General features: G+C 42.9%; 2 protein-coding genes across 3 annotated transcripts in view; one reads left to right on the plus strand and one right to left on the minus strand.

The window, feature by feature from the left end:
* Positions 1-26,798, minus strand: part of TMC1 (transmembrane channel like 1) — a 111,749-nt gene that overhangs the window by 47,022 nt on the left and 37,929 nt on the right. The window lies entirely within an intron of this gene.
* LOC146753937 (uncharacterized) lies at positions 1,211-4,001 on the plus strand. The gene has a single exon (XM_085530168.1). The coding sequence runs from the start codon at positions 1,747-1,749 to the stop codon at positions 3,763-3,765; it is 2,019 nt and encodes a 672-aa protein (XP_085386294.1). The 5' UTR covers positions 1,211-1,746; the 3' UTR covers positions 3,766-4,001.

A 26,798-nucleotide genomic window follows, 5' to 3' on the forward strand; every position in this document is an offset into this window, starting at 1 on the left:
AAATAAATACATACAAACATACATACATAAACAAACAAAAGACCGCACATTTAATTTATCTCTATGTGACAGCAATCAGAACAATATAGAGCTGTTGAATTACATAACAAATGATAGATAAAGCCCCAGTGGAGACCAGCCAAAGAACTTGGGCACATTCCATAATGAATTCAAACGAAACCTTTTTCTTTTTTTTTTTTTAATCAGCAAATATGCCACACTTTTATTTGTTCAAATCTGTACTTCCTTGTCAGAAACACTTTCTACATAATAAAAATGCTGAAGCATGCACGATAAGCAAAGACTGCAGATCAAAACAAATAATTATCCCTTTACTGCAGCCAAAATTGATAAAACACCCTGCAATGAAAGAAGAGTAAACTATTATTTCACATACTCTTCCTCATATCACTAAAATGATTACTTGTTTGATAGCCAAAGGAGATAAAATTGATATCAAACAATTACAACATAACTATGGTTGGTACAAATAGTTGTGCCCCAGTAAATCTGTAAGGCTCAATTTTGCTTGTAGTCAGCATTCAAGTTATAGTGACATAACCCACTCACAGTAAAATAAACACTTTCCTGCCACTTCCGCCCATCTGCTCACTTCTGCACATTCATTCCAGAAAGATTTTCTGCTTGTTGACTTCCTGTAGTTCAAGGTGCATTTTCTATTGGTTTCTGTAAACACTGTAAAACCTAAGGCAATAAATAACCTTTTCTACTAAGGTTACTTTTCAGGATGGAATTTTAAAATGACATTTTGCTTTGGGTGCACAAAATGCATATCCTGATCTATTGAATCACATGGTAAAATCAGGCAGTTCTAGATGTGGATTTGAAAACAAGCAGAAGTCACTACGCTGCAGCCCTGCTATTGAAAAGACCTTTTTTTACTATGTAAGGTAATACCTGCATTGATCCTTCCCTAACCTACTGCATTAAATGAGTCAAACAAGCCTGAACAGCATTAATGGTAAGTCTGCACCTAACATCCTCATTATCCCACATCGTTTCACAGCTCAGTGGATAGTTACACAGATCATGTCTAGGAGCAACAGGAGACTGCAATGGGAGGGCCAGGGCAGGATGCTGGTGACCCCAGGAGAGTCAAAACATCCCCAAGGGGCACAACCCTACAGCACAGCAAAAGCAGGGTGGTGGTGGAAGTATCAGGAGTCCCTGTTGAAACTGGGCAGGCACCGTGTTGTTGTATTAGGCGAAATACGGGGATGTTATCGGGCTGTGACGTGACAGGCCCTTCCCCATATTCTGGAAGAATCTTGCTACGTGTAATACAGTAGGCGTAGACGAAGTGGACAAAGGTTATATAAGGTCGTGTGTGCTTCAATAAATCGCCATTTTACCACGCTACCACCTTGGTGTCACTTGGTAATTGGTCTAACTACTGCTTCAGTTGGAGGCGAGAGATCGTAAAGCCATTAACGATCATAAAGCCTTCAAATGGTGACCGCCGACGTGATTCGTCACGATTAGGCGTGATTAGGGACTTTTGGAGCAAGGTAGTTGTCTGCTAAACGGCAGCAGGATCCCACTGCGGTAGCGAATCCTCTCGTCGCGGAGTAGTGGAAGCCCAGGGTCGAAGAGGAGTGGCCATCACTCTTCGACAGGTGGGAGAGCGAGCTCGGAATCCCGGAATCTCGGAATCTCGGGGACCCCCAGGAACCTTCGGGGAAGCGCCAGGGAGCGGCCAGGAGAACTACGTTCGGCCGGGGCGACATGGAAGCCGTTATCAAGGTAATTCTTCACGCTTGCAAACTTCACTGTGGGAAACAGGCTCCTTCCAAAAAGGAGGTAACAGCAGTTCTTTCGCTGCTGGAAAAGGAAGGGCTTTTAACAAACCCGTCTGATTTATACAATCCTGGCAGATGGGATGGAATTACGGCCGCACTATCTCAAAGGTCGCTGGCCACTCGAAAAGTATCAGAATTCAAAGTATGGGGACTTATCTTGGAGGCGCTGAAAGCAGCACGGGAGGAGAAGCTAGCAAACCAACGTGCTAGAGACATTCTGGGTTTGGAGACGGGGGGAGGCCGGGGGGGGAGTCTTGACTCTCTTACAGATTCAGTGCAAGGCAAGATGGCGCCGGCTCCCCCGAACACACCTGTTCCTTCGCCTAAGACGGACATTCCAGAAGGCAGCCCTGAACAGGAGGACACCCCGCCTCCGCCCCCCTATCCTAACTCCTCGTATCCTTCATTGGACGCCTACAGGGATGAAGGGGGAGGGAAGCCCCTCGAGGAATGCGATGTTGCTACTGTACCTGATAAGAACAAGGACAAGGGAGAGAGAAAGGGGGGAGGCATGGTGGTGCCACCAGAGCTGAAAGGAGGAGGTGTGGTCCCACCAGAGCTGAAAGGGGGAGGTGTGGTGTCACCAAGGAAAAGTGTAAGGAGGGGTGGTACTTCTTCGTTGTCGGGTCCCGCCTGTTGCTGTGCGTATGCCGAGAAAGGGGGGGATTGTGCCAACCCATGTGATAGTGAAGGTGAATGTGGGTGTGATGATTTCATGTGGCCCGCCCAAGGGGCTGGCCAAGCCGCCCAAGGTGCCGCCCAGGGGGGATGTGGTCCTGCGTGGGCCGCCCAGGGGGCCGCCCAAGGGGGATGTGGCCCCACGGCACCCGTACCGTGGAGCCCACCCACTTTCACTGATTGGGCCCAGACAAGGGAGGACCTCCAGACAGCCGACCCGGAAACAACAGCTTTTGCCCTCCCGATAATAGTGAAACAGGATGGTCCGGCTTGGACCCCTCTGGATTCCAAGGCGATTACTCGCCTTGCAGAGTTAGTTAAGAACAAGGGCTTGTGTTCTCCGGTAACTATGTCAGCAATTGAGGCTCTCATGGCCTCAAGTCTCCTGCCGTACGATGTGGTCAGTCTCATGAGGGTGATTCTTGAGCCCGTGCAGTACACGCTGTGGTATGATGAATGGAATAGATTGCTTCAGGCTGTTGTCGCTGAGGCAGCTCGTAATAACAATCATCCGGCTAATGCGCATACAGGTCAGGGCCGTGGAGCTAGGGTTGAAAGAACTACTCTCTTGCGCCTTCAGGGACTAGCAGATGGTATGGTGGGGTCCCCGGAGGGTCAAGCAAGAGGGCTGAGAGCGGGGGAGTTAGCTGCGCTTACAAAGGCAGCCTTTCAGGCTCTGCTGACGGTGGCTAAAGTTGCGGAGCCTGTGCTCCCGTGGTCCGACATCAAACAGGAGCCTTCTGAGTCATTTTCTGATTTTGCAAATCGCTTGATTCGTGCCATTGAAGGGTCTGACCTCCCGAAGGGAGTCCAGCCTTTGGTTGTGATAGACTGTCTCAAGCAAAAGTCGCTCCCGGACGTTCAGCAGATAATTAGGGCAGCTCCTGGAACTTTGAACACCCCAGGGGAGATTATCAAATATGTGCTAGATCATCAGAAAAATACTCCCTCCAATAATGATGGCTTGGCAACTGCCGTGCAGGGAATGGCTGCCGAAGTCAGCTCTGCGATTAAATCTGCAGTGATGATGGCAGCTCGCACCGGGGATGAGAAGGGAAAAGGTCCGTGTTTCAAGTGTGGGCAGCATGGTCATTTTAAAGCACAATGCCCCAAGAAAGCTGGGCAGAGCAAGCCGCAAGGAAAACGTTGTCAGTTGTGCAATGGGGTTGGACATGTTGCGCGTCACTGTCGAAAATTTGAGGTTTTGCCGCAGGGAAACTGGAACGGGAGGGTGCCAACGGCCCAGGGCCCCTTCCCGCTTCATTAAAATGGGCCAAGCGTGTTGACCACACGGTGGCGCTGACCATGGATCTAGGTGATAGGCCATTGGTGAGGGTCATGATGACGTTGGACCCTGGAGTGCCTACACTAGGTCCTAGGACGGTGTACCTTACAGCTTTGTTGGACTCTGGTGCAGATGTTACTGTTATTGCAGAGCGCGATTGGCCATTCCAATGGCCAAAGGTTGCAACATCAAAGGTCCTGATAGGGGTGGGGGGTGAAATGACCACCTCTGTGTCGGATGCGGAGGTGGGAATTTCAATCATCAATCGAGATGGCTCAATAGAAAAAACTGTTTTCATCACCCCCAATATAGCTCCGATCAGGGGATCTCTGCTAGGCAGAGATCTTCTTCTTCTCATTGGGTTACGGCTGACAAATTTATCCTAAGGGCCACTGTCCACCACTTGGCGCTGCAGCATGCGATTCCGCTGCGTTGGAAACGGGATACATCTCCCGTTTGGGTGGATCAGTGGCCCATTCCTGCTAAAAAATTGGCAGCGCTCATACAGCTTGTTTCCAGAGAACTTGCACTAGGCCATATAGAGTCATCGCTTAGCAATTGGAACACGCCCATCTTTGTCATTCAGAAGGCCTCTGGATCGTTTCGGCTGCTCCATGATCTCCGAGCAGTCAATTCACAGATCATCCCCTTTGGTCCTGTCCAGCAAGGGGGACCTTTGTTGTCAGCAGTCCCACAGGGATGGCCTCTGATGGTCATTGATCTAAAGGATTGTTTCTTCTCTATCCCATTGGCTAAACAGGATAGGGAAGCCTTTGCATTCACAGTTCCGGTTGTAAATAATCGAGAGCCAGCTCAGAGGTACCAGTGGAAGGTTCTTCCGCAAGGTATGGTCTGTTCACCTACGATCTGTCAACTTGTGGTGAGCAGAGTCATAGAACCAGTGAGAAAGGCACTGCCAGGATGCCAAATCGCCCATTACATGGATGATTTGCTGCTTGTTGCACCTGATGATGCTCAGTTGAAAACGTTGGAGGGGCAGATCGTCCGCACCCTCATCTCTGCAGGGTTTGTGATCTCTCAGGAAAAGATCCAGAGAGAACCAGGGATTGAATTCCTGGGCTATAAGTTTGGATCTTCCACAGTAATCCCGGAGGGGCTGGAGATTAAGCCTCAAATTACAAACTTATGGGATGTGCAGAAGTTGGTGGGGGCACTGCAATGGGTGAGGAATGCCATTGGCATCCCTCCGCGCCTCATGAAACCTTTCTATGATCAACTGAAGGGATCAGTCCCACAAGAGGAGAGGCATTGGAATCCAGAGATGGAGTCAGCCTGGCAGGAGATACTGTCAGCCTGCTCCACCAATGCCCTTGCCAGGTGGGAACCTGATCGCCCGTTGGAGGCTGCGGTCACTAGGTGCCAGCAGGGTTCAGCTGCAGTGATTGGGCATGCTTTGAACTCTCGGCCACGCCCACTGTCATGGTTATTTTCTGCTCAGCCGGTGAGAGCATTTACCACATGGCTAGAACAGCTGTCATATTTGCTGCGAAAGGCTCGCCTCACTGCGATCAGAGCTTTCGGGAAGGACTTGGAAGTCATCTATTTACCAGGAGCTTTTCGAAATGTGCAACCTCTGCCAGATGAGGTGTCATTGGCTGTTTATGACTTCAGCGGAAAGTTTTGCTATTCAGACTCACTGCCAATTTTTGAACTGGCAAAACCCCTCCAGATATCATTGCGACACAGGGTCCTGGACACCCCTGTGAACGGTCCTACAGTCTTCACTGATGCTTCGTCATCAACGGGCCAGGGGGTGGCTGTGTGGCAAACAGTTGAGGGTGGCTGGAGTTACAAGATGATAACAGACAAGACAGCAAGTGTTCAGATGCTCGAGGCTAGGGCTATGGCAGTGGCACTACATCTTTGGCCCACGAAGCCTTGCAATGCTGTCACGGATTCTGTGTTCGTGGCAAAAATGCTGCTACGGATGGGAAAGGAAGGGCAACCGAGTACAGCAGCTGCAGCCCTGTTAGAGGATGCTTTAGCTATCAGGGTTGCACCCGTTGCCATCCTTCATGTTCGTAGCCACTCTGAGGTGCCAGGTTTCTTTACAGCAGGAAACGACATGGCTGATCGGATAGCAGGGAACCAGGTGTGCACTTTGCAGGAAGCTCGTGATCTTCATTCAGCACTTCACATAGGGGCCAAGGCACTGGCTCGAGCCTGTTCTATCCCGATTACAGTCGCTAGGGAGGTAGTGCAAACCTGCCCTCACTGTAATTCTGCGCCAGCTTTAGGAGCGGGGGTTAATCCTCGTGGTCTCGCTCCATTAGACATCTGGCAAACAGACTTCACAATGGAACCACGGATGGCCCCACGACAGTGGCTGGCTGTGACTATTGACACGTCCTCTACCGTCATTGTAGCCACACAACATGGTCGTGTCAGTTCTACAGCAGCACAACACCATTGGGCCACGGCTATAGCAGTTTTGGGAATGCCCCGCCACATAAAAACAGACAATGGTTCTTGCTTTATTTCGCGTTCGTCCAAAGATTGGTTAGCTCGCTGGAATATCACACACACCACAGGCATTCCGGGAAATTCGCAGGGCCAAGCTATCGTCGAAAGGGCTAACCGCCTCCTCAAGGAAAAGATTCGTGTCCTTGGGGAGGGGGAAGGCTATTCGGGAAAGATCCCAGTATCACAACAAGGGGAAATCTTGGCCCGCGCACTGTATGCACTAAATCACTTTGAGCGAGGAGAAAATTCCAGGGCCCCCACCCAGAAACATTGGCGGCCAAGAATCATTGAAGAAGGCCCGCCAGTAAAGATCAAGGTGGATAATGGGTCCTGGGAGTCGGGATGGTCCATACTAGTCTGGGGAAGGGGGTACGCAGCAGTAAAATGCAAAGGCACAGGAGACATACGTTGGGTGCCATCGAGAAAAATTAAGCCAGAGGTTGGTGGTGAAAAAGAAAATGTCAGGGAAATAACAAGAGCTGAGTATCCTCTTCCAGGACCTCTTGATCGGCCGCCCAAGGAATCCTGAACTGGTGGAGCGCAGAAGAAGATCTTTCATCTGGATACCGAAGAAATTCTTGAGACTCAAGAACCCAAAGGACCCAGAGAAACAACCCCTGCTGCCAACGAGAGACACCATTTTGATGCTGCTATGTCTTTTGTCTTTATGTTGGTCGCCGGTGGGGGGTGTTCACTTGATCCAACAACCTGGGAATCTGTGGGTTACTTGGGCGAAACAAACAGGCAGGACGGATTTCTGTCTTAGCCTGCAATCAACCACCTCGCCATTTCAAACATGTTTAATTGGGATTCCTATATGGGGGAACTCCTCTGAGTTTCAGGGATACGTAAGATCATATAATCCCATACAAGATCCATGCAGAGAATTCTGTGCACTAACAGCTATTAACATCACACGCAGAGATTTAGGGAATGACACTGTAATCCTTGTGAAACAAGGTCCGTGAAACAGGCTAACATGACTTCCACACTGCTGAGTGAGCTACTTGAAGACACTGACAGTATTAGACATGCTATGCTTCAAAACAGAGCAGCAATTGATTTCTTGCTTCTCGCACAGGGTCATGGTTGTAAAGACTTTGATGGGATGTGTTGTTTTAACTTGAGTGATCATAGTAAGTCGTTGCACGAGAAGCAGGAGGTGAAGAGGCTGAAGAAGAGGAGGAAGGTGCTAAGGAAGAATCAGAAGAAGGCAAAGAAGGTGAAGAGGAAGATGGAGAGATATTGTTGCGTATTGTAACGGGTTAAGCCTTTTAAGCATGGGGAGGGGGAAATGTTGTATTAGGCGAAATACGGGGATGTTATCGGGCTGTGACGTGACAGGCCCTTCCCCATATTCTGGAAGAATCTTGCTACGTGTAATACAGTAGGCGTAGACGAAGTGGACAAAGGTTATATAAGGTCGTGTGTGCTTCAATAAATCGCCATTTTACCACGCTACCACCTTGGTGTCACTTGGTAATTGGTCTAACTACTGCTTCAGTTGGAGGCGAGAGATCGTAAAGCCATTAACGATCGTAAAGCCTTCACCGTGTCAGGTGACAAATCCCATTAATTACAAATGCCATTAATTAATTTCATGCAAGAAACATAAAAACTGGCTGCATCAATATTGACTCTCAAATTAACATTTCAGCTCCTGAACACTGATTAGGCACTATTGTGTAACAGAAACACAAGTAACCTTGCTCTGACGCTACACTGTTATTCATAGGAAAAGAAAAAACACAGCTACTTCATAAATTGACATGCAGACAAACTTGTGTGCGTAGAGGTCTCTAAAAATCAAATGGAAAGGCAAATCTAACTCCTAAGCCAGACATCTATATGAAATTCAAATCAAGTTTAGCACATATTGTTTCAGGAGCCAACTGAGGCTTTTCTAGCATTTCTGAAATGACAGAATCACCAAGGTTGGAAAAAACCCACAAGATCACCCAGTCCCACCATCCACCAATCACCAACAGTTTTCACTAGTCCATGTCCCTCAACAAAATGTCCAAACATTCCATGAACACCTCCAGGGTCGGTGACTCCACCACCTCCCTGGACAGCCCATTCCTCTGCCTGGCCACTCTTTCAGAGAAGCAGTATTTCCTAACATCCAGCCTGAACCTCCTCTGGTGCAGCCTGCCACCAGTTAAACAAGAGAAGAGGCTGACCCCCAGCTCACTACAACCTCCCTTCAGGCAGTTACAGAGAGAAGTGAGGTCTCCCCTGAGCTTCCTCTTCTCCAGACTGAACAATCCCAGCTCCCTCAGCAGCTCCTCATAAGGCCTGTGCTCCAGACCTCTCACCAGCTTTGTTGCCTTTCTTTGAACACACTCCAGGGCTTCGACGTCTTTCTTGCAGTGAGGGGCCCAAAACTGGACACAGTGCTAGAAGTGTGGCCTCACCAAAGCTGAATACAGGGGGACAATCACTTCCCTGTCCCTGCTGGACTCCCAGGTCCATTTCCTCTACACAGTCTTCCAGACACTCTGCCCCAAGCCTGTAGTGCTGACTGGGATTGTTGTGGCCAAAGTGCAAGACCCGATATTTGGTCTTGTTGAACCCCATCCCATTGGCTTCAGCCCAGCTGTCGAGCCTGTCCAGATCCCCCTGTAGGGCCTCGCTACCCCCAGGCAGATCCACACTTCCAGCCAACTTGGTGTCATCTGCGAACTTACTGAGGGTGCACTCGGTGCCCTCATCCAGGTTATCAATAAAGATACTGAATTATGAAATAATGTATTACAAATTTCTTTGTAGATCTGGAAGCTGAACCAAAAGAAAAGCAGGTATATTTTTAATTGTATTTAGGCACTCTATGCTCTACTGGTAGACACAATAATCAGGTTCAGAGAAAAAACATTAGAAGTCTTATGGAAAATAAATAAATAAATAAATAAAATAATTAAGATTTTCTAATGTGGCTCACAAGAAATTAGTGTGATATACGTGTTTTAAAGGAATTTATCCAAACTGCTACTGATCACTAAATCTGTGTCACTTCCATCAGGTAATCAGAAAGTTTTATTAGAAATTTGAAAACAGCTTTAAATTCAGGGGGGAAAAAGAAAAAATAAAAAAGAAAAAAAAAAAGCCAAGTGAATTTGTTTTTGTAAAGAAAAATATTTAGCAAATATTTCTATATATCCATGTAGAAATTTAGCAAATGTTTCTACATATCCATGTTCTAGTTTTTAGATCAGTTCCGAAAACATGAAGGCAGAAGTACCTGGAATTGTGTATGAATCTGTGCGTACATGAGTTTCCTTCAGTGATAATGCTTTTTTCTACTTCAAATTCTATTCTTGCTCTTATCCTGGCCAAAATGAATGTCTGGCTGCACGGTAATGAATACAGCTGCTTTCTTCAATAATATCTGATATGAAACACTGCTACTCTGCTCAAAGCACCTGCTACACTGATGAAAAGGCACATTACTCAGATAATTGTTTTTTCTGGTAGCAATGGCTTCAGTAAGAGGAGGATGGAGTAATTCACTGTAGATTTACACCTTGGTGCATCTATTTACTGCTTATTTGTTCTGAGATTAGGAACCACTGCTTCTTACCTAATTGTTACATGTATGTAGTAGTTACATGTAATAGTATCCTAGCTCAGCTGGAGGAGACCAAAAGAGGAGATCAAAACTTCTAGCCTGCACAGATTGCTTCAGACAGGATGTGTTCAGGCGCATTAAAATCCTCAGACTTCATGACTCCACAGTCCTCAGTGCCACGTTCAAATGATAGATCCAGACCTGCTGAATACTATACCCACTCAAACTACAGTGAGCATCCTACAACAGACAAAATTTACTCAGAGAAAGTACCACTCAGCAGTGTTTGTTTTCCACCACAATTTTCTTTGCATTTTTCAGGCAGCCTGTTTGCTAAGGACCTAGCAGGCACAGGTGGGGCAGCTTAAAATTCTCCTCACACCTGTGCATGCCAGAGGAATTAGAAAGGTTCTAATGAATTTTAAGCATCCCTCTCTATGGACCTTGACCACAGCATGTTCCTGGAACAGACTACTGATGATGTTAAGAAACCCTCGAATTCCCTAGCTAAAATCGTTACCCTATTCTGGTTCCTCTGCTAACATAGCAAATGACAACTGCTATAAAACTAACAGTGATCCACTTTAATTTGCAAGGAAAAGCAAAAAGCAAGAAACACTAGAACCAGGTTCTAACACGATTAGGAGAAAGGAGGTAAAACATAGAATATGAAGCTTCAGCGAAGTAATACAGTTTTAAGGTTCAAAAGCAAATTCTGCAGAACGACTGAAAGCATGCTGTCTTCAGAAGAATGAAGTAGTCTATTCACACCTCTTTGCTTCACAGTGCTTGGAAAATCAAGTGGATATCATACAAATGAAATGCAAGAGACTAGGAGTGTAACTAGTAGTTTACCTAGTGACAAATACTGCAGCTAACAAATGAAAGATTATTGATAATACTGCCCATGGTTTTCCAATGCACTCAATCAGAACCTTCTCCTAGAAGAAGGTATCCTGAGAGGACAAGGTTAAAGAAGAAGAGTATATCAACAGCTTATGGTAGTTCTGGGAAAATCTGGCAGTAGAAAAACAGAATTTTTCCATGGGACTTGAGAAAAGAAAAATAAGAAGAAGAAAAAAAAAAGAAAAAGTAATTTGGGGGTCAAAAAATTGTTTCCCCGAAGGAAAAAAAAAAACAAACACCAAAATCATAACACTGTTCATAACACTGTAGAGGCATTTCAACTACTGGTAAGGCAGACTTCCCTTTAAGACCCACTATGTTAACTGAAACACACTAGTGAAAAGGTCTTTTAACTGTCATACACATTCAGGATTAGTTCTGTGAACCGATATGCCCAAATGGAGGTCAGTTAGCATCAGTGACAGTTTCAGTCTCTGATATGTGGACATCCCTTCTCTGGCAAAAAGTTTGAGTCTACTAATCCGTTCCCTATTGACTTCTTGAATAGCTGCTGATCAGTAATAATTTCAATAATTTGGCAAACCCAAACATACAACACAATTTTTTGACAATTTGACTGCAAGTTTGTAGTTCCCTCAATTATTGCCAGTCTCTTGAGACTCAGTTCAATCTTTCAACTTATATGGGAAATAAATATACATATTTTAAGAGAAGATGGCTAGTTTAGTATAAAATTAGGTAAAGTGGTTTTAAAACAAAACACGGGCCTACAAAACACAAATATGTAGAAACCAAAAATGATGCCACAATCAAAGTTTTATTATCAGTGGTGATGTTTATTCTCTAAATTCTGTGTCATCTTTCCAGCCATCCTCCAGAGGAGCCAAGGCATTTGAACATGAAGCTTAGAGAGGGGATACTTTTCTTTCCCCCCCAGTGTTTCTTAATACTTGTTAATGTTTTGAGGGCTTTACTGCTTCTTTCTGTGTTTAATGTGCTTCATCACACACCCTTGACTAAGCCCCTCTGTCAAACACAGAGAAAGGAGAAAATATATGTGTACTTTTCTATTCGATGCAAAATTCACTCATAAATTCCAGATGTCCACATACAGATACACATACCTGCCAAACTGTATTAATTGGCTTGATTAATATCCCTGATTTCTGAAGAAGTGGGGAAAGATTATTAGTTTATTATTTCTGTGTTTCGTTGACTATCATAGTAATGAAAAGTGTACTCATACACTTAGGATATCAATCTGTAACAATGTGAACAGCTAGAACAGGCAGTGCTGATGAATTATGTCACATAGATGGTTTCCAAATCTGTTACCCTATGCATAGATTGAGCTTTTGCCATATTATTTCTGTTATAATTTTCTGCCAGGAACTCCAGAAAGTCCAGCGAAGCATCCCCTGAAAAGCTGCATTTTTATCTGCTACCAGAAGATGGCAGTACATTCGACTTAGTCATATGCTACAGAAGAGATCCATTGACCGCAAAAACGTGCCAAGTATTACGGCCCCACTACTTTTGAAAGCTGATGACTTGAGCAATAAAAAACAGGGAGAGTGGCAGTTTCACCTGAAGGTCACATTGCCATGAGGAACTTCTGCTGGCTGGAGAGGTGGGCTGACAAGAACCTCATGAAGGTCAACAAGTAGTGCAGAGTCCTGCATTTGAAGAGGAAAAACCACAGACATCAGGACATGCTTGGGGCCACCCAGTTCGAAGGCAGCTCTCCAGAAGGGTACTTGGTGGTCCTGAGAGATATCAAGTTGAACATGAGTCAACAGTGTTACCTTACTGCTAGGAAGGCAAATGGTACGCTGGGCTGCATTAGGCAAACTATTGCCAGGTGATTCTTCCACCCTAATCAGTATTGGTCAGGCCATACCTGGAGTTTTGTGTTCAGTTCTGAGATGTCCAGTAGAAGAGAGATATTGCATTACCAGAGAGAGTCTGACACAGGTTATTTTGGGTTAATTTTCATTTTGTTCTAATTATGAAGAATATTTTTGATTGTCTTCATGTAAATACAATACACTAATTTAAGAAGTTCAGCGGAGGAATGGAGATAAAGCATTTTTCTGGAGCCTTTCAGAAAAGTTCAGCAAATAAAATATGATTAAACTATTCTTTCTTCTAGCACAGAATAAAAGTTGTTTAAAATACTCACTAGTCTAAACATGGTCTAAATCTTTCAGAGATACAAGGTATTTGATCTAGGGAACTTAACTGCATTTTCACTGGTTTGAACTATATGTGCCTTAGAGAACATACTCCAGCAAACTGGGCAAATGAGAACAGACTTTTGTTATGGAAAGGAAAGACATGAAGTTCAAGACATCATCTGAGCCTCAGAGACATTTCTATGATATTCAGGACTTATATTTAAGTCCTCTTTGTATTCATATTTATGCACTCAATCCCCTCATCCAGGTCATCATTAAAGATACTGAACTGGACAACTCCAGCACCAACCCCTGGGAAACACCACTCATTACCAGTTGCCTGCTGGGTTTAATTCCATTTCACGCCACTCTCTGGGTCTGGCCATCCAGCCAGTTCTTTACCCAGCAAAAAGTGTACCTGTCCAAGCCACAGGCTGCCAGCTTCTGCAGTAAAATACTGTGGGAGACAGTGTCAAAGGCTTTGCTGAAGTCTAGGTAGACGACATCATCAGCCTTTCCCTCCTCCACCAAGTGGGTCACTCAATGATAGAAGATCAGGATGATCAAGCAGGTCCTGCCTTTTATAAACACATGCTGGCTAAGCATGATCCCCTGGTTATCTCACAAACACCATCCTTCAAGATGATCTATTCCATAACCTTCCCTGGCAACAGGGTCAGGCTGAAAGGCCTCCCAGATCCTCCTTACAACCCTGCTTGTAGATGGGAGTCACAATGGCAAGCTTCCAGTCCACTGGGACCTCTCCAGTGTACCAGAATCACTGATAATGGAAAGTGGCTGGGTTTCACCTCCACCAGCTCCCTCAGCGTCCTCAGGTAGATCCCATCTGGTGCCATGGACTTGTGACAGTTCAGGTAAGGTAGTAGGTCTCTAAGTGTTCCCATCTGAACTGTGGGGGTTTATTCTGCTCCCCATCCAAGACTTCCAAATCAAATGATAGAGTATCACAAGAATAACTGGCCTGACTTTTAAAGACAGTCATAAAGAAGGCACTGAGAACCTCAGCATTTTCCTTATCTTCATTGGTCATGGACTCCTCTGCATCCTGCAAAGGAAGGAGATTCTCCTTAATTCTCTGTTGTAATACAAGACAACAACTTATTTGTACTCAAGTAGCCCATCTCTTCTTCTGTTGAAAGTAAATTCTCTTTTTCTCCTGGAACCTCATGTAAATGCTCCCTGTTCATCCATGCCAGTCTTCTTCCCCGCTGGCTCATCTTACAGCCCAGGTGCATAGCCTGCTCCTGTGCCTTTCTGACTTCCTTCCTGAGAAGCATCCAGCCTTCCTGGACCCCTTTACCCTTCAGGACTGAATCCCGAGGGACTCTCCCTACCAGAGTCCCAAACAGTTCAAATCTACCCTCCAGAAGTCCAAGGTAGTGGTATTGCTGCCCCCCTCCTGGCTTCACCAAGGATCAAGAACTCTGCCATTTCGTGGTCACTCTGTCCAAGACAGCTCCTAATCTCCACATCTCTCACCAGTGTTTGTGAACATCAGGTCTAGCAGGGCACCTCCCCTGGTAGGCTCTCTTACCAACTGAGTCAGGTATACACTCTAGAAACCTCCTAGACTACTTCTTATCTGCTGCACTGTACTTCCAACATGTATCAGGAAAGTTGAAGTTCCCCATGAGAACAAGGGCTGGTGACCATGAAACTTCTGCCAGCTGTTCATTTTAGGCACTTTAAACTCACTTAGTGCTTACTATCTAAGTGGATTCTCCTGATATGTCACAAATAATCTTTCCATTGCAGGATTTCAGCACAGCTCTATTTCTGATAGATCATTATCAGGCTTTTTAAAAGTTGTTATGAAACTTTTGAAAGATACGAGTTTCATTTGTTTCTTTTGTAGAACAGGAAGCTGAGCAGAGGTAAAAACTGAGGCTCTGCCTCACCAGTATTCAAAATCACTATTCAAATTCAGTAGTAAAATACAGGACAAAAATCTTGAAATAGCACAAGTTTTTGAGCTATACAAAACTCTGACATCAGCAAAGAAACCTCAGCTGTTATGAGAGCTGATGAATTTATAGGATCTCCAGTTCTACAAGCCAGGGCAGAAAAACTGTGGTCTTACTTCTACTACATTAGTATTCTGATCAGACCAGGTAAGGAATGCAAATAAAACCACATAACAGTGATGTACTTTGGAACTCAGTATACAGCCTTTGTCCGTTTACCTACAGACACAGAAAAATTTTTTGCATTGCTCTCATTTCTTCCATCCTCACTTTTTGTTGGTAGCCAACAATAACACTGTTACTCTAGAAATTTATTTTGAAGTCTTACCATGTTCATATTCTTAAAATAGTTCACCTATAATCATCCAAACATTACCTTAGATAGTCCTCATCAGTACTCACAAATGCATTCTTTAAACTTCAAATGCTAAAAAGTGTATTTAAGCATTTTATGTTTTGGAATTTAGATTTAGCATTTCTGAACAGTTGTGGCTGGTACATATTAAATGATGAACGGTTTTGTTGTTGTTGTTGTTGTTGTTTTGGGTTGCTTTTCTTTTCGTATTTTCATATTTTATTATTATTTTTTTTAGTTTAGACCAAATTTTATATACAATTTACTGCATCTTACTTTTTTTTTTTTTTTTTTTTTAATTCAGAATTGACATGGCAAGATTGGGCTACGCTTAGGAAATGGCTGCAATTAATGTGTGTTGCCTTCACCTTCAGTCAGAAAGAGAAGTTCAAAGACAAGCTGAAGAGAAAAATCATAAAGAAGTTAGCTCAAATGATGCATAGAAATAGACAAAAACTGAAGTGACCTCTGTTTCAGTCTGAGAAATCCTGCTAGGTTTTATCTACTGATCTATGCAGTCCCCTGAATGTATCAGAGTACTCCAGATTTCTTCATGGAGAAGGAACTACAACTGCCTAGGAGACTTGAGACTGCTATCAGTGTAGTGGGTGATTTTAGTTTGTATGTCTCAACTCTCTGTGCTCTTGCTTCCTCACTTGTTACACGGAATTACCACTGCCTTGAGACCTACTGATAGAAAATTACATAGATCTAATCTGGGTAGTACCACATGTGCTACAACAAGCATTTCTCCGTCACAAAGTTCAGCCTTGTTATGCTGGTGCAAACTAACCATGATAATTTTATAGTCCTTTTGTTTCTTCTATTTCTATTTGTGAATATTCTCTTGCTACCTCATAATGGGTTTTAGGAGCTAATTGAAGCATCCAGTACAGTAATATTGCAGGGGTTATTTACTGTTGGTGGTTTTATGTGTTGTTTTCTTTTTCATGAGCTTCTGCATGTGTTGAATTAAATCTTCAGAAATTATAGTCACTTTTGTGTGGGCTACAAAGAGACACTGATGAACAGAGCCTGAAAACTGCAGCAGTCTGCCCAGATGACCAACGAAAGCTCTGGATCAGGTGCATAAGGGCACATAATAATAATAGTAATTAATAGTAATAGTAATAGTAATAGTAATAGTTATAGTCGCAGTCACAGTCATAGTCATAGTCTCGTGTGGGTTGGAAGGGACCTTAGAGATCATCGAGTCCAATTCCCAGGATTTGAGCCTTTGTGCTGCAGAGCGGCACTTCTACCACTTGCACCAAAGGGGGGATTCGAACCCCGGGCCCTGGTGTTGCAACGCGGCATTCCTACCACTTGCACCACCGGGGCACACACATGCTTGCCCTTAAGCACGTGAGCAGCCTCATCTATCAAAACACTTAACTATTAGATGATTAAATGACTAATCTTACTCCTGCTCAACAAACTACATAAATGCACAGTGTTTCATTCTCAGCAAAGGCAATGCTACATCTCTCATGAAGATCAGGCCACGTCAAGCCCAACCAAATGTTCCGAAGTCCCCAGTTCAGACAGTGGAGATTCATAGGATTCTTCCCACAGATGATGAGGCACAGTTGCTGCAATTCACTATTTCACTATTCTGGTTTCATGTATGTAACTCTACTGAAAACTGTTTCCACACCCATGCACGTAGTGCAGCTGTCTCACTCCAGTTTACAGGAGGGAGGTGAGGTTCTTTGATACATATATGCCCAGCTTGAGATTAAGAAGCAACTGTTCAAATGTTGGTCCAACCAGTTTATTACAAATCTTAATCAGGGAGATGGGGAAGAGGACAGATGATTTAGGGTGACAGGGAAGGAAAAACCTTTCTTGATCTTCTTCAGCATGCAGGCATCATGTCATGAGGAACCTGATGTCAGAAAACCTAACTTCATGGTTGCTGATCCCCCTTTTATCCTCCTTTTTCCTGCCTACTTGACATTCCTGGGGAAGAGTCATGTGCAGCACTCCCTGAGATGGCCACATTCCTCGAGATAAGCCCACACAAAAGACCACTCCATGGCCATTCATCTGCAGCTTATCTCTCCCTTGCTGCCCCTGGCCTTGTCCGTCTGTGTCCCTCAAACAAAGGATTTCTCAGCCCTGGACCAGGATTTGCTTGGATTTGTTCATTTGTGTCCTTCAGCAGGCTTTGGGTCAATTGTATAACAGAATAATCTCTTACAGTAACATTGAAAAAAAAAAAATTATCTTTTCTGGATTTTTTTCCTATCTTAATATTGTACTTAGTTAAATCAATGATAAGCCTAATATAAATTTATCTCTTCTGTATATTCTCTTGTAATTGCGTTCTCTGTTTTTCTCCTTCTGTCCTCCCTCCTCTTTCCTGCCCTGATAATCTAATTAAAAACAAGGTAAAACAAGTGGATTATTTGTTTTCAACGCAATATATTTGATAAGATTGAATATGTACAGATTACTTAATTAAAATATCTGAAGAAGTTACTTAATTAATAGGACCTGTTCAATCATAAATTGCACCTTTAAAAGAACCTTGCAAATTTTAAGTGTTGTTTTACGTGTAAGGCCTGGTGCAGTTGCTCAGGCAGAAGAATGGGTTTGGACAGGCAAATAACCAAGAAAGAAAAAGTGTATCAGCTGATTTTCACAGCTAGAATTTTAAACTAAGGTAGACGAGTACTGTTCTGAAAAGTGACTTTTGTACTAATCTGCTTTTTCTTTTGATTGGGTTTGTAAAGTCAAATATCATTAAAATATTTACATAATACAGAAGAGAAAAATATATACAAAATCACATTTTTGGAGTATGACACCGTGCTGTAGGTATATTTCTGATTAAATTTTTACTATCTATATTACGTTACATAATCAGTAGTCTCTCTAGATTTTTTCCTAAATGAAATGGTTCTCCATAAACAGAAAATTAATCAGTGTGTTTTGACTTGACCGAATTTAGTATTATTATTGGGAATTACACTTCTATTAGTTTGTATTGAGCTAACGATTAAAAGGTAACTCATTCTTATACAAGTACCATTTGCAAGGCTCCCAGGGTAATTAAATAGCTATTGTCAGTAAAGTCAATCAAACGAGTGCAAAGTGCACAGACTGTAATATTGCCAGTGATGGACTTCTGTAAGGCCTTTGATACCTTCCCTCACAACATACTTGCCTATAGGTTGGCGATATATGGATTTGATGGATGGACTATTCAGGGGATAAAGAAATAGCTGGATATATCTAAAGTTATCTGTAAACAAAGAATTCCAATCGATGTCTCAGTATCCAAATGGAAACCAGTAGTGATTGGTGAGTCCTTCAGGAGTTCTTCGTTAATGATGATGGGTCAAGTGCACCCTCAGCAAATTTGCAGGTGACTCAAACCTGAGTGATTCAGATGACACCAAACTGAGTGGTGCAGGTGATAAAACAGCAGGAAGAGATGCCATCCAGAGGGATGTGGACAAGCTGGAGAAGTGGGCTGATGGTCACCTAATGAGGTTTAACAAGGCCGAGAGCAAAATGCCGCACCTGGCCTGGAACAATCCCCAATATCAGTGTAGTATGGGCCATAGACTGATTGACAGCAGAGAAATACTGACTGACTGTAGAGAAACAGTTCAGTGTATCTGTGGATGAAAAGCTCAACACGAGCCAGCAGTGTGCTGTATCCAAAGTGTGATGAGGTGGATGCTGATTCTTCCCTCTATTCTTGCAAGACAACACCCAGCACAAGACAGACTTGGAACTGCTGGAGTGAATCCATGAGAGGCCAAGAAGATGTTTAGATGGCTCTCCTACAAAGAAAGGCTATGGGACCTGGGCTCTTGGAGAAGAGAATGCTCTGGGGAGACTTTATTGATGTTTTTCAGTATAAAAAAAGGAGTTTGTAAGAAAAATGAAGTGTTTTTACCAGGATTTGTAGAGATGGGACAAGATTTAACAGTTTTAAACAGAAAGAATATAGATTTCATTTGGATCTAAGGAATAAATGTTTTTCAGTGAGGGTGGTGTGGCAATAGAACAGGTTGTCCAGAGAAATTGTGTATGTCTCCTCCCTGAAAGTGTTGCAGTCCAGGTTTAATGGGGCTTTAACCAACCCAACCCACTGAAAGATGTCCCTGCCTGTGACAGAGTGGTTGGATCAGATGATCTTTACAGGTCCCTTCCAGCCCTGAATCCTCAGTTAACTGAAAGAACTTTATATTTTAGCTCTCCCATCATTTGTGTTCTTTTATCATGAGCCAACACAAAGAGCACTACCAGTGTAAAATGTACTTCAGACTAATTATCAGCTTGGGACATTATGCCAGTTACAGTAATTATCTGCATTGATCAGTGCTAGTTATAAAAATCAACATGTGCTATTGTTTACACTGCACCCCATGACTTAAAAATTGAAGTCGTCCTTCCTGTTTTTAACCTCACTGCTCTATCCTATGAGCATTATGCCACTCTTGTAGACAATGCCAAGTCTACCCAGGTTATTCATTGCCTCATAAACTAAGAAAAGATTGCAATAGACTACCAATGTCCTCCCTAACACCTTAGATAAATCCATTTTTGGTGACTAAGGGCCATGTAAGAACATTTTCCAGAGAAATAGCATATAAAAGGGCAAAAAAAAAAAGTCATCTAGACACCATTTTTAGTGCTATAACATTAAGGAAGATATTTGCTAAAATGTGGAAGAATAGCTGGTGAGTTTCAGAAAGGGTGTTTATGTGTTTGGGCATTTAATCCTCACTGAAGTTAGTGGGACTTAGTCAGTTAGAGCCGGTTTCTGATGACATCATCCTCTGAGCACCCAAACACTGAGCCACTTTAAATCAATGTGTACTTATGAATGCATTGGCACTAACAATTAATATCAACCTCCACAGTGAGTCACAGCTACTAAAATGTGTGTGGGAAAGCTTGCTGCTAAGGCATAGACTGCCTCTGGAAACCATCTTTCCACCTACATTTTTTTATTTTAATTTCCCCTGACTTCACAGAATTCCCGAAAAATATATACTACCAACCACTTGTGAATCTGTGCTGAGGTTCTATACAGAATTTCTGAGTTAAAATAATTTTCCATTGTAACAGCCAGTCCCAAACTGATAATAGTCGCACCAGCGAGATTATTATTCATTGTCTACAGACTAACACTTTGGAAATCCTGCTTCACTTTCCCTCTGCAGTTACTGGTACCCTCTGTGATAGTCTTTATTGCTTCAAGAGTCAGCAAGAACTGAACTGCAACTACAGAACACCAGATAGAGTCATGCTTGTTCTACAATTTTAGCTGCAACCAGCACAGCCGTGCAGCTCAACAGACTTTTACTTTGTAGATGTTCCAGCAGATGACCAGTAAGTGAGGAGGAGTTACCAAAAGAGCAATATTTTATTTTTAGAAAAAGTCAAAATTTACAAAGGATGCAGAAAAGCCAAGATCCTCTAAAATATTTGTCATCTTCAAAAGCACTCCTGCATCATTTTTGAAACTAAAACTCTCAGCTTATTTCAAAAAATATTAGTACTTTTGCATCTATATAAACATGAACTAGATGAGAAGTCTGTCAAGCCTAAAAACCTGCTGGCAGTGTGGCACTCAGCATCATTAGGAAAGGCAAGCATTTCTTGCCTTTGCCCCTAGAACTTTTCCCCTAGAGCTTCCAACCTTCCAACCCAAACCATTCTATGATTCTATGATACTATGATCTCTGCAAAAAGGTACAGGAAATTTCCAAAGCAAAAGCCATACACTTCCACCAGGAATGGAAAAGTTGTATCTTATTTATTTAATTGTTTATTTCTTCACTAATACTCTATTTTGTCTTTCATTCATTACTAAAAAGGAAAGGGGAAAAAAAAAAAAAACCAAAAAAAAAAACCATCTATTGAGCCCAATGAGCAATGTTCTTTTCTTTTGTAAGGGGTGAGGGGGAGTTTGGGTTTCTGCATGCCAAAAAAAAAAAAAAAATGACTAATGCAATCTGCTTTAGGCTGCAACATTTATCTGTACTAGCACTGTGGTTTTCTTAAAGCTCCCTTCTGTAGCCCTGAGCTGGAGCATGCTGCGTGGAAATCTCTGCTTCTCCCACTGCCAACCCTGCTCCCTCCCACCACAGTGCTGCACAGCGGCAGTGCAACCACTGTGGTTCTATTCAGCTGGCAGCTTGTTTGGCCTTCTTGGGTTGATAGATGACAGATGCATTTCAATAAGTGATCTCTCCATCAGCAGTCTCTGACCTGCACACCCACAAATCCATCCAGTTTTCACCTGGACAGTGGTTTGCGTAACAGTCAGGAAAGAGGCAGGAGACACTGTAACCATCTCTGCACTCAGGAAATGTTAGTAGTTATCTGCTTTAAGCAGTCCCTAGCTCTCTAGGTGCCAGCTAAGTTCTTCAGCTAGGGGCCATGCTCCAAGAAATGCAAAACCATGACATTTTAAAGCCCTCTCCCTCTGAGGGGCATCCACCATAGACGATAAATAAGCAGAGTCCACAGTTCCAAAACTGTGTGTTTAACCAGTTTAGTTCCAATGTTGAGGCACTGGCATGGGGTGCTCAGAGAAGCTGTAGGTGCCCCATCCCTGGAGGAACTCAAGGCTACGATGTATGAGGCCCAGGGCAGCTGAGCTGTTGGGGGCAGCCTTACCCATGCCAGGGGAGTTGGAACTGGATGATCTTTAAAGACCCTTCCAACCTTGGCCAGTCTATGATTCTATGATTCTGCCTATGAACATCATCCTAGAAGAAGCTGCAGATACTGACTGGGGTAATTAGAAGGCACTAATTACCTACAAAGCAAAGTCAAAGGCACACCAGTGACTTCTTTCTCCTTGTGAAATCAGACACGTTCTGTGGATGGGTCAGGTCTTGCCTTGTGGCATGGCTATCTAACCTTTTGGCTTGCCTGGGCCACACTTAATGAACAGAAATTGCCTTGGGCTACAAATAAAATAAATAACAAATTTAATGTATATAACTAACAGAACTTTTTTTTTTTTAAAAAAAAAATAAAATATAAAAGACAGAGGGCAACAAAACAACAAAAACACAAAATGAGTGGGATGCACGACCTTGTTTTTGAGAAACTAGTGCATCAGGGTGGCTCAGTGGCAGTGGTCGTCATTCCGAATGACTTCTCAAGATGCTTGTCAGAGATTTTTGATGAAATATCACTCGTCCTGGTTGGTGACCCTGCACATAGCAGGGGGTTGAAACTAGATGATTGTAGTCCTTTTCAACCCAGGCCATTATATAATCCTATGATTCTATGATTCAATCATCCAGTTTTTTCACTGAGATGAATGTCTGATTGCAACTCTCTATGCACCATTTCCAAGTATTGTTTTTATGCTGACTGAAAATGGAGTTGCAAATATTAAAAATAAATAAATAAATAAATAAATAATCTTGAAACTTATTAAAATGGAAAGTACAGTTGTATATTTTTCACTGTTCACAGGACTGTGTTTAGACAATGTGTCAAAATGCATGAAATTATTTGCCATAACTCAAGCTTTCCATAATTTGTTTCATTTGAAAAACAGTTATTGTCCAAACACAACACAGATCCATTTCACCTTTAAGATGCACGCTTATGTCACAAAATCACAGAATCACAGAATTGTAGGGGTTGGAAGGGACCTCCAAAAATGCTAAATCTGGAGCCATTTTTCATCTTCAATGTCACAAATTTTCCTTTTGATTCCATTATTGACTTGATTTCACTTTGCAAACCATAAAGTCTTTTTAGCATTTTATCCCGACATGGACACCTTCCTTCTGAAAAGCAAATGATGGCCCCATAATCAGCATCCATACTTCTAAGGAACTCCTAGAACTGGTCCTATGGACTTTATGACATTCTGGCCATGATGGGCCACATGCGGCTGAGAGTTGGACTTGGCTGCCTTAGAGCATGAGCCTCATCACCTTCAAGGATCCTCTTTTTTAAAACACAGTTTCCTTCAGCCATCCTGAGCAGCCTCAGACGAGCAGGACAAAGTAGGCCCAGAAAGTTTAGCAACAGAGCAAAGCACTGTTGTGTTCTTAGCTGTCACAAACACCTGTCTTCCCTTAATCCCCTTGCCTGGTCTGTTGGTACTTGCTGCTGAGCACTAAAAGCACGAGGGTGGCAGCTGGACCCCTCTTTGGGATCACAGGGCAGCACGTGTCAGGTGCCAGGCAGCTGCTGGATCAGAGTGGGACAAGTCAGCTGCCAACCTCCTGTGATTTTGAATCCATCATCTAGTGTCACCTGCTTATAGTGCAAGTGGTGGAGAGTGAAGGGAGGTAATCCAATACAGTGCACAGAGAAAGCCTGGGAGACATAGAAAAAAGCTGTCCTGGTCTGTAGACCTCCAAACCACCTCTTGGTGAGCACAGCTCCATCTGTATCACAGCCTTTGTGAACAGTAGGACAAAGTCTGCTCCTTTCCTGCTATGCAAAAGGGTTACCCTGAAGATCTGGAATTTGAGACTTTGCAAGGCTTCCAGAATCACTTGCTGATGCCTAACTATTTTAAGAAAGCATTTGTTGCAACAGCTCAAATAGGTACTTTCTTATGCACAAAAACAAGTCTATTTGTGCATAATAAAACTATTTGTGTGCATAGACCTTGCAGCTCTGAGTGCATCAAGGCCTCATAGTTCTTCTTCTGAGAGTTTAGCCTGAGCCCCCCTCCAGCTCAGGGTGCACTGAACACATAAATCCTCAGGCTGTCACAGAGATCAACTCTATGCTCAAATACACAGTTCCATTTACCTGGTGAAACTTCTCAAGCCAAGAGTTCAGTCAATCTTTATTTGTTTTTACAGCAAAGTCATTGTGGAAGGAGGAGTAGCCCAGTTCTCAGGTCTGCCTCAGAATATCAAAACAAATAGTGAGCAATGTGAGATGTGACTAATTCATGTTGTTGCAGTGTTTTTTTCACTGGTGCAGATGGGTGTAGAGAACAAAAATAGAAAAAGAAGCACAAGCTGCTTCTGCATGACTTGTTAAACAAGGTGACAACAGGAGCTTCTGCTGAGTCACCTTGCAGTATCTCCCAACCAGCACCAAGCAGCCCTCTCTCACCAGATGCTTCCCTACACTGCTCCTGATTACTCAAGAAATTAATCAGACACTTACAGCACAGCAGCAACAAAGCCTAAAAGTCATTTATTCTGAGAAGAAACCCATAAATGACTTTAGCAGAATCAGGACTCCAAGCTGCTTTGCCAGGATTTCATTTCTCTTTCCCAGCAGATATTCTGAGTAAGGCTGCCTGGACTTGTGAACACAGCTGGCAAGTAGGCAAGGAAATGCCAGGTTTCCTCCTGACCTATTTTTGAGCAAGGAAAATGTCTTTCCCCAGAGCTGATACCAGATGATGCTCCCAATTAGCTGCATATTAAGTAAACAAGGTGGGGGTGGCAGGTGGGGTGTGTGTGTGCAGGGAGTGGTTGTGGAAGTCAGAAGTTTCTGCTTTCCAGTCTGCTACAATTGTGTTAACTTCATGTTTCATCCAAAGCATTCCTATTTATGAATGACTATAAAAGCAATATGCTAGTGCTTCCTTAGCAGAGCAGCTGTACAAAATGGGCCCCCTTTCCACCACACCAGCTTTACATCTCTGTCATTCCACTGACTTTAGTAGGTAACAGTAGGATTCTTGGCTTCAGCATGAAAAGCAGCTCTGTAGTTTGGAAAGATCCAAAATCAAAAACAGAAAACCTCAGTGAAAAAATGTGTCTGAAGAAGCCTTCTCATAATGTTCTTAAAATACTTCCTGCTTTCATTGAGATAAAATTGACAAATACAGCAAAATGACTAAGGTGTGCAGACACAGACGTGAGGGTCTTATAGATATGTACCACAGAACTCTATAGCTCTGAATCTACCTTATCCTTCAGACAGTTCCAGTTGCCTCTCATCAGCAATGTAGGAAAGCTGACATTGAGTAAAGTAAATGGCATTCCTGAGCATGCAAAAAAAGGACATCAGGAGGTTTATCTCACAATATCTTCCACCTTCCCTTTCAAGAAATGCAAGAAAATGTGGAAATTATCAAACCATAATATTTTGCAGTTTCATATAAGTCGAGTTTCCAGTAGTAAGTAGAGTTAGCTTTCTGCTTTCTTTTTACTCACTCACATCACTCTCCTGAGAAAATCTTCCAACTACTAGTCCAAAATAGTTTGCATTTTTCTGTATCATGCCCTAAAAATATTCTACCTATAAACAACATTGAACCACACAATTCTGTATCTTCTTTTTATAGTTTTTATCAAGTATCAATTATGCAGGTGAAATTACCCCAGAAATGTAAGCTAGTGTTAGGGGTGATCACTGTGGAAATCATGGAAGTTTCCAGTGTTAAAAAATATTCATATAAACAACTTGTCAGCATCTGACAAAATGTTGTGACCCTTAGATGGCAGTTCAAAACAACATGTCATACCCCTTCCAGACATTCTCTGGAACTCAGAATGATTTCTGATTATATTGGCCAGAATCATTTAGCAATCTTTTTTATTAAAAACACAGGCACAGATTCTTGTCTCTCTCCACATACAGCAAAATGAGTAAAAGATTTTCTCTAGGACTTGTAAACTGTGTCTTGTGATGTGCAACAATCACACAATCAAATCTGAATAAAAGTAGTCTAAATGCAATGCTTTATGACATATGTCTGACAAAACAGACATATTAATCATGAAACAGAACTCTTGACAGGGTTTCAAAGCTACTTCAGAAGTTGTTAGAACTCAGCACTGAGCTGAGTCATGAAAGGGAGAAAAAGTCAGAGACAATAGCGGCACCGCTCAGCTATGTTAATCATTCTTTTAGTATGCTATGTGGTGGACCAAAATGGCAAAGAGGAGCAGGTAAATTAATGTGCTACATGACTGCTAGCAGATCAGCTCTCATTTTAAGAATGAGAGCTAAGAATAAATTGCAGAGATGGCAACTTTTACTTTTGGTCTTTGTTTTCCCTTTAGGAGAAGAAAAACAGTTTACAGAAATGAATTACAGGTTGTTAAGTTTTACACGGCAACAATAATCCTCATAATTGCTACATTTTTCTCCATATTTTTGAGGTTCTTTCATTCTGTGATCAGAAAACATAACAAATTGAATGTATTTATTGAAGTGAATCATCCTAATTTGTCATTTGCCCATACTAGTGTCAGTGGAGTGTAATAACATTTTTCTTGCCTGCCTTCAGGAGAGGGAAGAGAGATTATTTCCCAGCCAGGTGGGACTCTGTCCTTTCTGCACACATAGACAAAGAAGTGCTCAGGCCCTTGTGAGGACACCTGTCTTCCAAAGCACAGAGACAGTGGGGCACACAAAGACAGTGTTTGGAAAAAATCCTGTTCACTCCTGCTCACACTGGAATACGTCTGTTGCAGTCTTATGAAGTGTGTATTATCTACTACCTTCACCATACAGACAGGCAAAAAGCAGGTAAGGACATGACACAATCGTGTATGTCAAAACATTTGAGTTGGATACTCTTTCACTTGACAGTGATGGATAGTTACAGTTATTCAGGCATACTGGGATAAGAATACATGCAATAGGAGCCTCTAACA

The sequence above is a fragment of the Coturnix japonica genome, chromosome Z, assembly GCF_054131305.1.
Source record: "Coturnix japonica strain WE chromosome Z, WE-NBRP24, whole genome shotgun sequence".
In the NCBI taxonomy this organism is placed as follows: Eukaryota; Metazoa; Chordata; class Aves; order Galliformes; family Phasianidae; genus Coturnix; species Coturnix japonica.

Coding starts and splice junctions, on each gene's coding strand:
- LOC146753937 (XM_085530168.1), top strand. CDS start 1,747: ATGGAAGCCGTTATCAAGGTAATTCTTCACGCTTGCAAACTTCACTGT.